Source organism: Carcharodon carcharias, chromosome 12 (assembly GCF_017639515.1).
Source record: "Carcharodon carcharias isolate sCarCar2 chromosome 12, sCarCar2.pri, whole genome shotgun sequence".
In the NCBI taxonomy this organism is placed as follows: Eukaryota; Metazoa; Chordata; class Chondrichthyes; order Lamniformes; family Lamnidae; genus Carcharodon; species Carcharodon carcharias.
Window position 1 is genome coordinate 83,030,677 of NC_054478.1, and position 14,029 is coordinate 83,044,705.

At 41.6% G+C, this 14,029-nt stretch overlaps 1 protein-coding gene across 6 annotated transcripts in view; it reads right to left on the reverse strand.

The window, feature by feature from the left end:
- atf2 (activating transcription factor 2) overlaps window positions 1-14,029 on the reverse strand; it is a 196,332-nt gene that overhangs the window by 12,126 nt on the left and 170,177 nt on the right. For 5 of the 6 annotated variants that reach the window (XM_041201497.1, XM_041201502.1, XM_041201501.1 and 2 more), the window contains 2 exons: window positions 7,560-7,766; window positions 814-919 (listed from right to left, as the gene is read on the reverse strand). In XM_041201497.1, the coding sequence (XP_041057431.1) occupies window positions 814-919; window positions 7,560-7,766 (313 nt within the window). Of the gene's footprint in view, window positions 1-805; window positions 920-7,559; window positions 7,767-14,029 lie in introns of those variants that run through there. The other variant, XM_041201503.1, reaches the window with a different exon arrangement.

The window sequence follows — 14,029 nt, forward strand, 5'->3', positions numbered from 1 at the left end:
TTAACCATCAATGGAGAAAGAACATTTCATGCCTTGTGCTTGCATTTAAATCAGTCATATTTGATATTCTGACCAAATATTACAGTACAGCAAATAGAACAACTTATAAGGCAATATTGGGTTGGACATCTCTCATGCGTCATTTGGATCTCAAAAGTGGTTTTATGCTTATAAAACAGGCACAATGAGGTCCAGTTGCAGCCTGATAGGTGCTGTAAAGATGTCAACGTTTTTTTTCTTTTTTTAATACAACTGTTTAGTTACAACTAGAGTATCCAGGTGTTATTAAATTAACATGTCTTTTAAGTAAAATGAGGAGAAGCACTACACAAATGGTTTTATAATCAATGGAGGCTTTGAACATTGAAATATATGTAACAATTTATTCTAATCCTCTGGACCTAGTAAGACTTTTAGTAGTTGTCTAATTGGATCAGTTCAGTGCCCCACATTTGCTCATGTATATATAATGAACATGGCCAACCAAATATTTTATAAGAAGACAAAAACAATGGAATTTATAGCAGCTATATTTAAATTAAGAGAAAAAATTTAAGACAAAATTAAATCCAAAACTTTATTCACCGCTGAGAGACCAACTGAATACCATACAAAACTTTACATAAAACAAATGAATACTCCGTTTTATCTATGCAGACACACACATTTGCAGCTGCACTACAATAACCTTATGGAATTTCTAATATTTAACTTTAAATACCAACTGCAATTCCTTGTTACTGCCAACTTAGTTCATTTCAGCAGTATTTCATTTCAATAGCCTGGGGATATAGGTAATGGAACATTACTCACTGTGATAGCCAGATTTCTTCTGCATGGCTGTTACAGGGCAATCTTTATGAGCCAGAAGTAGCTGCTTCAGCTGAGCCACTTCATTTCTCAGCAGGGTGACTTCATTCTAGGGAACAAAGAAAAACTTTCACAAAAAGCATCAGCACTACTGCAACCATCACAAGAGGGGGCAGGCTTTAAACATTCTTATGTTTTACAGATAGATAGATAGATCTGGCAATATTCAACTGTTTTGAAACAGGTTTGCTGCCTTACTTTAACAAACTCTTTGAAAACTGGTACTAATATGGAGCCAAAAAGGTTTGCCTACACAAATACTGCAAATCCATTCCACCGTCAACCTATTCTGGATCTCATAGTATATCCTGAAGGCAGTAGTATTACCAAAATCTCATGTTTATCTCAAAACTTAATAAAACTGGAGTCGTCTTAATGAGCTGCTTTGAACAGAGGAGTGTACAGAACATCCTGTAGCGTTGCAACCATTCTTGTAACATGCTTTTAGTACAAATCTTTCACCAAATAATGAACTGATATAGCTACAATCAGTGGTCAATTGTACCATGCAATACATGGCTTTGCTGAATCAGGGTGCTGGTTAATAGGAAATTGAGCAAATGGTGAATAGAAAATGCATTGTTACTGAATTAAAGATTGCTATTGGAACTGATAAATTTGCTTCATGTCTATTTACTTCAAATTTACATTTATTTTTGGGTTCAAGTCAGTAACTCTAACACTGGTCCAGATCTTCCGGTCTCCGGATCATCGGAGACTGGACGTACCCCTCAAGTTGCGCTGACTCCATGGGAATTGCCTTGGAAATTTGAACATCCAATGGGCAATTCCCCAGCTCCCTGGGGCTCTCCAACTCTGAGTTAGAGTCGGAGACTTTGGACAGTTCCGACTTACCTGAATAGCTAACCAGGAAATATTAGACAGAAAAATCCTAGTCTAACTCCTGGATAACTATACAACTGACACCCAATCACTCACACTGACTCCCCCGACCCCGACCTTAGTCCCTCATTCCCCCACCAACCTGACCTGACCACTGGCTCCCCTGATCTAACCTCACCACCCGCCTCCCCCCACAGACTGCCCCCACAACTCCACCGGACCTCTCGACCCGACCTCAGGACCCAACTCCCCCAGCCCAACCCACCGACTCCCCACCTGGCCTGACCTGACCCAACCTCACCACCCTACCCATTTACCTCTCTACCCACCAGCCACCCTTACCCACCTAACACCCTTACCTGTCACCCTACCCACTTGCTACCCACTCACCTTACCCACCTGCCACCTGAGTCTCTTACCTTACCCACTTACCTCATCCATCCTACCTCCTTATCCACCTACGCGTTCACACATTCACTCATCCATTCACTCATACTCTCATGCAATTACACACCAAAAAACTGTTTAAATGTTCCAGCTTTTTAGTGTGTTAGTGAATACTTACCAGAATACGACAGCTAGTGCCATAAAAAGGGGTGCAGCTTGTTTTCTCCCGATCATCCAGCATTCTGAAGATCCAGCAATTGGATTTCAGTTATGCTCTGCACTTCTGCAAAAGCCAGGATTGGAAGCCCTGGCAAAAATGCAGAGCTCTGATGTGGCACAGAAAAGTAGGAGCTGATGGTGACTGCCACCCCTTGGAAGATTTGGGTGACTTCTAAGCACAGAAATGTTTATTTTAACCACGTTACAGCAGCAACTAAATGCAACAGAGGAGTTGGTGAATGAACAGAAAACAGAGCTTCCCAAAGTATTCATAATCTCTAATGATTTCTCATTTCAAATTTGCTAATTTTTATTCAGCGGTTTGAAAGTTTTTAGCTTTCAAGACATTTTCTTTATTAATTCATGGGATGTGGGCATTGCTGGTGAAGTCAGCATTTATTGACCATCCATAATTGCCCTTGAGAAGGTGGTGGTGAGCTGCCTTCTTGAACCGCTGCAGTCCATTTGATATAGGTACACCCAAAGTGCTGTTAGGAAGGGAGTTCCAGGTTTAGACTTTGTCGAGGTTTGATACAACTGAGTGGCTTGCTAGGCCATTTCAGAGGGCATTTAAGAGTCAACCACATTGCTGTGGGTCTGGAGTCATATGTAGGCCAGACCCGATAAGGACGGCAGATTTCCTTTCCTAAAGGGAATTAGTGAGCCAGATGGGTTTTTACAACAATCGACAATAGTTTCATGGTCATCATTTGACTTTTAATTCCCAATTTTTATTGAATTCAAATTCCACCATCATGTCATGGCGGGATTCAGAACCATGGTCCCCAGAGCATTACCCTGGGTCTCTTGATTACTAGTCTAGCAACAATGCCACTATGCCATTGCCTCCCCACTTCAGCTTGCCACTTGTCAGCCCAAGCCTGGATATTGTCCAGGTCTTGCTGCGTTTGGACATGGATTGCTTCAGTATCTGAGGAGTTGCAAATGGTGCTGAACATTGTGCAATCATCAGCGATCATCCCCACTTCGGACCTTACGATGGAAGCAAGGTCATTGAAGAAGCAACTGAAGACGGTTGGGCTGAGGACACTACTCTGAGGAACTCCTGCAGTGATGTCCTAGAACTGAGAGGATTGAACTCCAACAACCGCAACCATTTTCCTTTGTGCTAGGTATGACTCCAACCAGCGGAGCGTTCTCTCTTGTTTCTCACTGACTCCTGTCAGTCAAATGCTGCCTTGATTTCAAAGGCAGTCACTCTCCCTTCACCTTTGGAGTTCAGCCCTTTTGCCCATGTTTGAACCAAGGCTCTAATGTGGTCAGGGCCTGAGTGATCCTGGCGCAGTGAAACTGAGCATCAGTGAGCTGGTTATTTATTGCTAAGCAAGTGTCGCTTGATAGCACTGTTGATGACCCCGTCCATCTCTTTACTGATGATCGACAGTTACCACCCGAGGGGTGGTAACTGGCCGGGTTGGATTTATCCTGCTTTTCGTGTACAGGACATACTTGGGCAATTTTCCAGTGCCTTCAGCTGTTTCTTGATATCACGTGGAGTGAATTGAATTGGCTGAAGACTGGCATCTGTGATGCTAGGGGCCTCTGGAGGAGACCAAGATGGATCATCCATTGGCACTTCTGGCTGAAGATTGTTGCAAAATGCTTCAGCCTTATCTTTTGTACCCATGTACTGGGTTCCTCCATTATTGAGGGTAGGGGATATTTGTGGAGCTTCCTTTTCCAGTGAGTTGTTTAATTGTTCATCACCATTCACGACTGGATGTGGCAGGACTGCAGAGCTTAGATTTGATCCGTTGGCTGCAGAACTGCTTAGCTCTGTCTATCGTATGCTGCTTAAGCTGTTTGGCACACAAGTAGTCCTGAATTGTAGCTTCACCAGGTTGACACCTCATTTTTAGATATGCCTGGTGCAGCTCCTGGCATGTCCTCCTGCATTCTTCTTTGAACGAGGGTTGGTTCCCTGGCTTGATGGTATAGTGGTAAAGTGTGGCTTATGCCATTCCATGAGGTTATACATTCTAGTTGAATATAATTCTGCTGCTGATGGCCCACAGCATCTCAAGGATGCCCAGTCTTGAGTTGCTAGATCTGTTCAAAATCTATCCCATTTAGCACGGTGGTAGTGCCACACAACACGGTGGAGGGTACTTTCAATGCGAAGATGGAACTTCGGCTCCACAAGGACTGTGCGGTGGTCACTCTTACTGATGTCACGGATAGATGCATCTACGGTAGGCAGGTTGCTAAGGTCAAGTACATTTTTCCCTCTTGTTGGTTCCCTCACCACCTGCCTCAGACCCAGTCTAGCAGCTATGTCCTTTAGCACTTGGCCAGCTGGGTCAGTAGTGATGCTACCGAGCCACTCTTGGTGGTGGACATTGAAGTCCCCCACCCAGAGTTTATTCTGTGCCCTTGTTGCCCTCAGTGCTTCCTCCAGGTGGTGTTCAATGTGGAGGAATACTGATTCATCAGCTGAGTGGAGCACGGTATGTGGTAATCAGCAAGAGGTTTCCTTGCCCATGTTTTACCTGGTGTCATGAGACAATGTTGAGGACTCCCAGGGCAACTCCCTCCTGACTATATACCACTCTGCCGCCACCTCTGCAGGGTCTGTCCTGCCGGTGGGACAGGACATACACAGGGGTGGTGTCTGGGACATCATCCGTAAGGTATGATTCCGTGAATTTGATGATGCCGGGCTGTTGCACGGCTAGTCTGTAGAACAGCTCTCCCAATTTTGAAACAAGCCCCAAGATTTTAGTAAGGAATACTTTGCAGGGTCAACAGGGCTGAGTTTGCCATTGCTGTTTTCAGTGCCTAAGCCAATGCTGAGTGGTCCATCTAGTTTCATTCCTTATAGACTTCGTAGCAGTTTGATACAACTGAGTGGCTTGCCAGGCCATTTCAGAGGGCATTTAAGAGTTAACCACATTGCTAGGGGTCTGGAGTCACATGTAGGTAAGACCAGGTAAGGACAACAGATTTCCTTCCCTAAAGGGCATTTTTACAACAATCGACAATGGTTTCCTAGGCATCATTAGACTTTTAATTCCAGATTTTTTTTATTGGATTCAAATTCCACTATCTGCATTGGTGGGTTTTGAGCCCTGGTCCCTACAGGATTACCATAGGATTCATGCGTTACTAGTCCACTGACAATACCAATGTGCCACTGCCTCCCTCCCCAACATAATTTTTAAGCACTACAGATTTTAAGGTGTAGTGCTATTTTTTCTACTACAGGTATAGTGTCCCAAATTGGCACCCTTGGGGCCCAGACAGTGCCAGATTTGGGTATGTTCTGGATTTGGAACCAACTCCTTCACACAGGTTGTCACTGCACACTGTACTGATCATTAATGTCATAAAAAAACTAAGTCGGGTCAGGCAGGGCTTGCAAGTCCTCATAATCATAATGGGCAGAAACACTGAAGATTTAAAAGTTTGACTGAGCATATTTTAAAAAATCTATTAATCTTATACTGAAGTGAATCTTGCAAGAAAGAAGCATCCACTTGGACTGCAAAAACAGGGACAGAGAGAAACAGCTGATTTCTGATTCTCTCACGTGAAAGTTGCCAGGAATGTTGCAATTGGAATGTTCCTGCCGGTGGAACAGGCAGCTTTGTATCCAGAGAATAGGGAAGACTGGGGTGAGGAAGGGTTGGCAGACCTTTAAGTGCTGCAATGGACCTAGGTCCTATCACTGATTCTGTCCACTGGATCATGGTACTTGCAGTGGCTTGTTATTTTTTGCAAAAATATATTTCATTCATAAAATATCTAATAGAACATTACTAAACATTTTAAAATGGCCATCACAGAAGGTGCAATGATATTAAAATTATCTACATAGATCACATTGCTCTCTGAGGTGCTTCAGCCCCATAAAAATAACACTACAAACATTTCAAAATGGTCATTACAGAAAGTGCAGTGAGATTCAAATTATCTATAAAGATCATGTTGCACTCTGAGGTGCTTCAATACAATTGTGGTACATGTAATGTTTATTGTATACATTCAATGTGAGTGACACAGCCCAAGGAGTTCTATACAATTTCCAGCCCCTTGGTGCACAATTATATTAACACTTATTTATATTTTAGGGTGAGCAGAGGAGAATGAGTTACAGTGTGGTTGTGGGCGTGAAAGCTTTACACTTGCATGTTCAATTGAATGTAACATGCAAATTACTAACCTACTGTACAGTTTGTAATCTGTACATTTTGAAACAAAGTGAAATGGTAACCAGCTATTTTCAAATGAGAAAGTGAAATTGTGGTCTAGAAGATTACTTTGCGAAAAGGTAACAATGAGCATTTGCATTTATACTCATGTACAGAAAACACAAGTTGGAGACAAAAGTGGATTGTGAATGAGAAGGGTGGGGTGGTGGGGGGGAAAAGGATACAAATAATGGCAAATATTCAATTGCACTAGTAGTGATTAGGGAACATACATTTCTGTTGGTAAACAGCAACATGTAGATATGGTTGGTAAAGCAATTAGGTCTTGTTTAAGGTTATAAAAACATAAAGTTCTTGTGGAAAATTAGTTATTACTACAAACTAACATCAACCTGGCATTTACCATTAAAACATAAAATGAATATAATAATCAAAAGCCAGAGAATTTTCTCAGGATGGAAAATCAGTTGTTGCTGCTACCATACCATAAAAAACATAAGCAGCAGGGCAAGTAACCATTAAGTGCTTCACTGCAATACTGTCCGAAAACAACCCTCACACTTATTAGACTTGCCGTTTAAAATAATATAAAAGCAATGATACTTCATTATAACTTACTACACTGTTCATCTGTGCTTGAATGTCAGCTGAGGAATTATAGAAGAACCTCAAGATTGATTAATGGGTTCATACAAAGTACAGTTTAATTATTTCTTTGACATTCAATTTTCAGTAAAAGACATAATGGGTGGCATGCTTAACGACTTTGCTTCTGGCTAAGATACAAACGAGGACTGAGAGAAGTTAATGCATTTTCAAAATCCATTAATATCAGTTCAAGTGGAGTCTACAAGTCTCCACATAAAGACAGAATAAACTAATACATTTCTTTCAAGTTTTGAAGTTAAAATCGCATTAAGTCTTGGGTTAATACTCTGGTTGACAAATAGGCATTTTTAAATCAATCTGCCAGATGCAAAATGTAGAATAAGAAACTTTTGATACAGGTTATATAATGTTATAGCGACCTCGTTAATTCCATAGATGGGGAAATATTTTATAACTTACCTGTAGTTGCACATTTGTTGAACTGAGGTCCTCTGCCTTTTTTTCAAGAGACTGCACCCATACTTTTCTCTTCTGTCTACATCTTGAAGCAGCTGCTCGGTTACGCTCTAAAAACTTCCGTCTCTTTTCATCTGGGTCTTCATTCATTGCTCGCCTCCTTCTACCACCACTGCTCTGAATCTGTTGTGTAGGCTGGCCTGGGGAGCCCTGTAATGAAGCCACCATTCAATCAACTTATTGCAGAATCACGATACTCTAAAATTTAAACTCAAACTTCATTAAACAAATACATTTAAACCATGGTAAACTTTTGTTCTTGGTTAGATTTTAAGTAAGAAAGCACTTCTCAAAATGAGTTTTCATACTCAGTCTATAAGCAATAATTCAACTTTCAAGAAATTTTATACAGTTTAAAGGACAGATTGCTCAAAATGTGAAAACTAGAAATGCTAAAAATCTGAAATAAAGAAGAAAAAGATCTGTATAGTTTCTCTCTTCACTCATGGAGCTGCTATGTGTTTGCAGCATTGTCCGATTTCATCTCACTGTTTGTAACATTATACACCTTATCCCTTAGCAAAGTAACATCCATGTACCTGTTCATAAATAAGAAGGAAAAAATGGCAGAATAAAATTCATATAGCTTCCCTTAATGACTCAGTTGGTAACTCACTGCAGAGTTGAGCCATAAAGACCAGGTAGGTTCCCTTTGTAAAATTGACATGTTTATTTCTGAATCTGCAGAGAACATGGCATTGGCTAGCATATTTAACAAACTGTCCCAAGTGTCTGTATTGAGTTATGATTTCAGCTGGGTGGATGTTAGAGATGCTGGGCATGAGTTAGAATGAGAAGGATGGGAGGAAATTAGTCAGGGTTTCTGCTTCTGATTGCTCACCAGCAAGTCCTGCTGTGTAGATGTTAGATGAGGAAAGCACCACAGTTTGACTGCAATGCCACCCTAGTTGAACAGCCCACTGACAATTATTGCTTATGCAAATTAAACACTTGGACGGGGTCCATGAGACTGACTGTCACCAGTGGAAGTGTACCCCAGCATGACTGCAGCTAGAAAATTGAAAATCAACTAACTGTAACTGCACTAGGCAAAAAGTTTTTCTGATATGTCAGCTAACAACCATCTCTGTAACAATGATGTAACTCTGACGTGCAAATTCTTGTATTTTTATTGCAAAACAATATTCTGAGCCCAAAATCTCACAAACTGTCAGCATTTCTGCAGACACACTTGATAGCTAATACTTAAATAAATGCTGCATCCAGTATTTTATCAATATGGTTTTAATCTGAAATCTATCACAAGAAATGTACTTGCCCTTACCATCCAATTTTCCTCACTTACACTAGGTGGCACTGTACTGTATATCAAAGCTAATTCATTGCTGGGAAAAGGAAAAACAAAATTTCATAATGTTACTGATAATAGTCCTCCCATTTCTTTATTTTATTGGGACTGCATTATTCAATTGAAAAAATTCTCTAAATTTGAGAACTATATTGTGCATAATGATATACATGCCATTCATATTTGGCAATTAAAATATATTCTCAAATTTGGAAAATGACTGTTAAAAGCAAAACAATATTATTCCAATGTTATTTGAGTGAAAAATACCCATACTATATGACAGGCTTAAAAACTATGAGCAAAATGGGTTTGAATCAGGATTATGCAAACAGAAACACTGTGTGACAAAGTTTTAAAATTAATAGAGGAGCAGGAACATAGGGAGCTCTGATATACAAATCTTGAGACAGTGCAATAACAAACAGATAAGCTGTGGATCAGTTGTTAGCACTCTTGCCTGTAAGTCAGAAGATTATGGGTTCAAGTTTCACCCCAGAACTTAAGCACAGAAATCAAAATTGACACTCCAGTGCAGTACTGAAGGAGTGCTGCACTGCTGGAGTTACCAACTGTAGGATGAGACATTAATCTGTGGTCCGTTTGTTCCATCAGGTGGATCTTAAAGATCCCTTGACACTATTTCAAAGGGGAGTTATTCCCTGGCCTCTATTCCTCCTCAATCAATATCAAAAAAACAAATTATCTGGTCATTATCACATTGCTGTTTTTGGGGGCTTTTTCTGTGCAAATTGGTTGCCGCACTTCCTGCATTACATTAGTGACAACAGTTCAAAAGTATTTCATTGGCTGGAAAGTGCTTATGGGCATTCTGTGGTCATGAAAGGTGCTAATATAAATGTCAGTCTTTTTCTTTGTGCTGTTAAAAAATCATGGAGTTGAGGTTTTCCAAATAGGAATAGAAGTAAAAAAATAAAGCTAAACCTATACAAGTTATTTATTTATAAACATAAAAATGAAGGGCTAGTCAAAGAAAAGGTGGGACAGATTAGGAGCCACAAAGGATATGTTCTTGAGGAGGCAGAAGGCATGGCTGAGGGAATAAGTAAGTACTTTCTATCTGTCTTCACTAGAGAAGAGGATGCTGCCAATCTCCCAGTAAAGCAGCAGGTAGTAGCAATAATGGATAGGATACAAATAAATAAAGAGGAAGAACTTAAAAGATTGGCAGTACTCGAAATAGGAAAGTCACCTGGTTTGGATGGGATGCATTCTAGGTTAATGAGGGAAGGAAGGGCGGAATTGTGGAGGCTCTAGATACAATCCTCCATAGTGCTCTAAGAATGGAGGATTGCAAATGTTACACTCCCAGTCAGAAAAGGGTGCGAGGGATAAACCCAGCAACTACAGGCACTGTCGGAAACCTTATGAGGCAATAATCTGGGACAAAATTAACTGGTGCTTGGAAAAGTAAAAGCCAATAAATGCAAGTCAGCATGGATTTGCTATTCTTGATGGAGTTCTTTGATGAGATGCAACACAGAAGGTTGATGAAGGTAATGAGGTTGATGTTGTGCATATGGACTTCACAGAATCACAGGGCTGAATTTCCCTCCCGTTGGGGGGGAAGTTGATGGGCAGGTGCATACGGGCGCGCTTCCGATCGGCACCCCCGATCAGAAGCACAGCGCCATTTTATATGGGCAGGCCAATTAACGCCCACCCAGCGTGACGTCTGCATGGGAGCGCTATGCGCTTCCTGTGCGGGTGGGGGTGGGGGTGGAATCCCAAAATCGAGAGTGCGTTCTTTTGCGCATGAGCACGAAAGGGTGCACTCATCTCCCTGAGGGTAAGTGCAGCCTCAGGGACATCGGCTGCACGTGTAAAAAAGACAAAAATAGAAAAATAAAATTTCCCTTACATGTCCCCTCATGTGACAATGTCACATGAGTTGGGACATGTCCATAATTTTTATAAAATCTTTATTCACATTTTTTAAAGCCTAACGAAACCTCATCCTGCCTGTGGATGAGGTTTCATATTTGTTCTAGTTCCCGCCAGGGCTCCTGGTCTGCCTGCCAACCTTAGGGTTGGTCGGGCAGGTCCTTAAATTACTTAATTGATCCTGTCAATGGTCTCATTGGCCATTGACAGGTCGGCGGTCGTGCAGCTGATTTTGCTGCGCTCCCGCCTTCCTGAAAATTTAAATTGGGTGCAGTGGCATCGGGAGTTCCTCCCGACGTCACCGCGTCATTTTACACATCGGCGAGCAGACCGTGTCCCCACTCACTGACTCATAAAATTGTGCCCACAGAATTGTTACAGGATAAAAGGAGTTCATTCAGCCCACTCCCCCACCTTCTCCCCATAACCCCCACACATTCTTCCTTTTTAGATAATAATCCAATTCCCTACGGAATGCCTCAACTGAACCTGCCTCCAAAAGAATAAAAGATAAAGAGCCACATAATAGACATGTTAGCAAAATTGAAGTCCAAAGGATTAAAGAGACAATGGTAGCGCAGATAGCTAATTGGTTAAGAAAGTATAGCGGTGAATGGTTGTTTTTAGACTACAAAAGTATACAGTAGTCAGCATTTGGAGCAGTGCGCTTTTTGATATTTATTACCTGGACTTGGGCGTACAGAGCATAATTTAAGGGCTTGTAGATAACAAAACTCAGAAAACGTACAAAACAATGAGCAGCATAGTAACAGACTTCAGAAGGACTTAGACTGGTGAGATGGCAGATAAAATTTAGTGCAGAGAAGCGTGAAGTGATACATTTTGGTAGGAAGGATGAAGAGAGGCAATATAAACTAAATGGTATGATATTAAAGGTGAAACAACAGAGAGACTTGGGGGTGTATGTACACAAATGTTGGAGCTCAGCTAAATTATTGCATTCAATACTTGGCAACACACTTTAGGAAGGATGGAAAGGCTTTAGAGAAGGTACAGAAGAGATTTACTACTATGGTACCAGAGATGGGGAATTTCAGTGCTGTGGAGAGAGTGGAGAAGCTGTGTTGAATTCCTTAGGGTAGAAAAGACTTAAAGATTTATTAAAACTACTCAAAATTATGAATGCTTTTGTTGGAGTAAATAGCTGATTGACAAAAGAACCAAAGTGACTAAGGTAAAAATGTTTTATGGGGTGTGAGTTGTGATCTGGAACGCACTGCTGGACTGTGTGGTGGAAGCAGATTCAATAGCAATTTTCAAAAGGGAATTGGATAAATACTTGAACAGAAAGAATTTGCACTGCTATGGGAAAGAGCAGGGGAATAGAATTAATCGGATAGCCCCACCAAACAGCCAGCACAACAGACTGAATGGCCTCCATCTGTGATATATCATTCCATGATTAGGCCACAGCAGAATAACTACACCAGTTGTGGAGGAAGGGAGAGGTCTATGTTGGGGGTGGGGCTGCCAAAGTCATGGGTTGCAGAAGTGGTAAGACGATACTAGGAATAAAAACTTAGGCCAGGATTTTACAGCCCCTTCCACCCGGCGGGCTGATACATCCCGCCGAACTGAATGGAGATTTAAATGGCTCGCTGCATCCGCCGGGGTGTGGGGGGGGGGGGGGGGGGGAGACATGCCATGGCAGACAGTAAAATCCTGACCTCAGTTACAAGAGAAACTGGTCTGTTCTATGATAAGGCTAAGGGGAGACTTGATGGAGGTACGCAAAATTATGACAGTCTTGAGGAAATGGAAAGTGAATCAGTAATTAGTGTGCTTAATATTAAGTTAATCATTAACACAACAAAGAGAGGTTATGAGATTTGTTTTTACAGTTATTTTTACACAGATGTTTGTTAGGACATCAAACATCCTACCAGAAATAGGAGTAGAAGCAGAATCTAGTGGATAAATATATGGAAAATAAAAACTTGAAAAACTTGTTTGGGGAAAGTACACCAAGGGCAAAGTTTTTAGCTTGGTAGGCGGGTGCGCACCCGACCCTCTCAAGTGTAAAATGGCGTGCGTTGACATGTCAACGTGCAGTCACGTTTCATGTCACGTATATTTCATTTGGCAGGTGCGCGCCAGAGTCAGCAACGTGCCCACCAAAAATTAAAAGGCCGGTAAAGGCCATTAAATTATCAAATAAATAGAATTTTTCACTGCCTGTCCAACCTAACGGTAGGCAGGCAGGCGAAAAGGCCAAGCAGCCTTTGCACTTTTTAGGAAACCTCATCCACGGGCGGAATGAGGTTTCCTAAAGCTAATAAAAATAATTAAAATTTTAAAACTTAATTAATAACATGTCCCTGCTCATGTAAGAGTCACATGAGGGGACATGTTTTATTACATTTTCAATATCTTTAGTTTTTTTTTTATATAACTCTTCACCTTCCTGAGGCAGCTGTGTCTCAGGGAGATAAATACTTGAACAGAAAGAATTTGCACTGGTATGGGGAAAGAGCAGGGGAATAGAATTAATTGGATAGCCCCACCAAACAGCCAGCACAATCAAGCACGCATTCGGGTGCATGCACAAAGTTCGCACTCGCCCCACTCACCCTCCTCCCCACCCCCCGTACAGGCAGTGCTGAGCGCTGCTGTTCACGTTTCACGCTGGGTGGGCCTTAATTGGCCCACTAGTGTGAAATCGCCTTCCGGCCCCGATTGCGGGCGGTGGTCGGCTTCCCGACCGCCCCCGCTCACCCTCGTTGAGCCCGCCCAACAAGGCCAAGTTTCTGTCCCAAGAATGGGTTCCAGAGTCACAACAGGATTGAAGGACCAAACAACCTCCTTCTGTGCTACAACAAAATCTATGATTTCACGTTCTTATGGAAAATAGATTTACTTGCTAGCATGTTGGGAAAGGGAAGGGAGAGATTTCCTCACTCACCTGGAGAAAATAGTTGCTTCTTACCTAACATACAGGCCATTAATTTTTCATTCAATGAGGTATTTACAAAGCATGTGGGGTATAATAAAAACCCAGGACTCATCTCTCCTCTCATTGCCTCTTTCTTTCTCCACTCCAACTCACCTCACCGCTCCTCAACAAGGTTGATCCAAGCAACATCACTATTCACTAATCCAAGACATTTCTGTACAGAAGAAGTGGATGAAACTCAAAACAGAAAAGGCAACAAATCTTTTTACAATGTATCCTAGAATG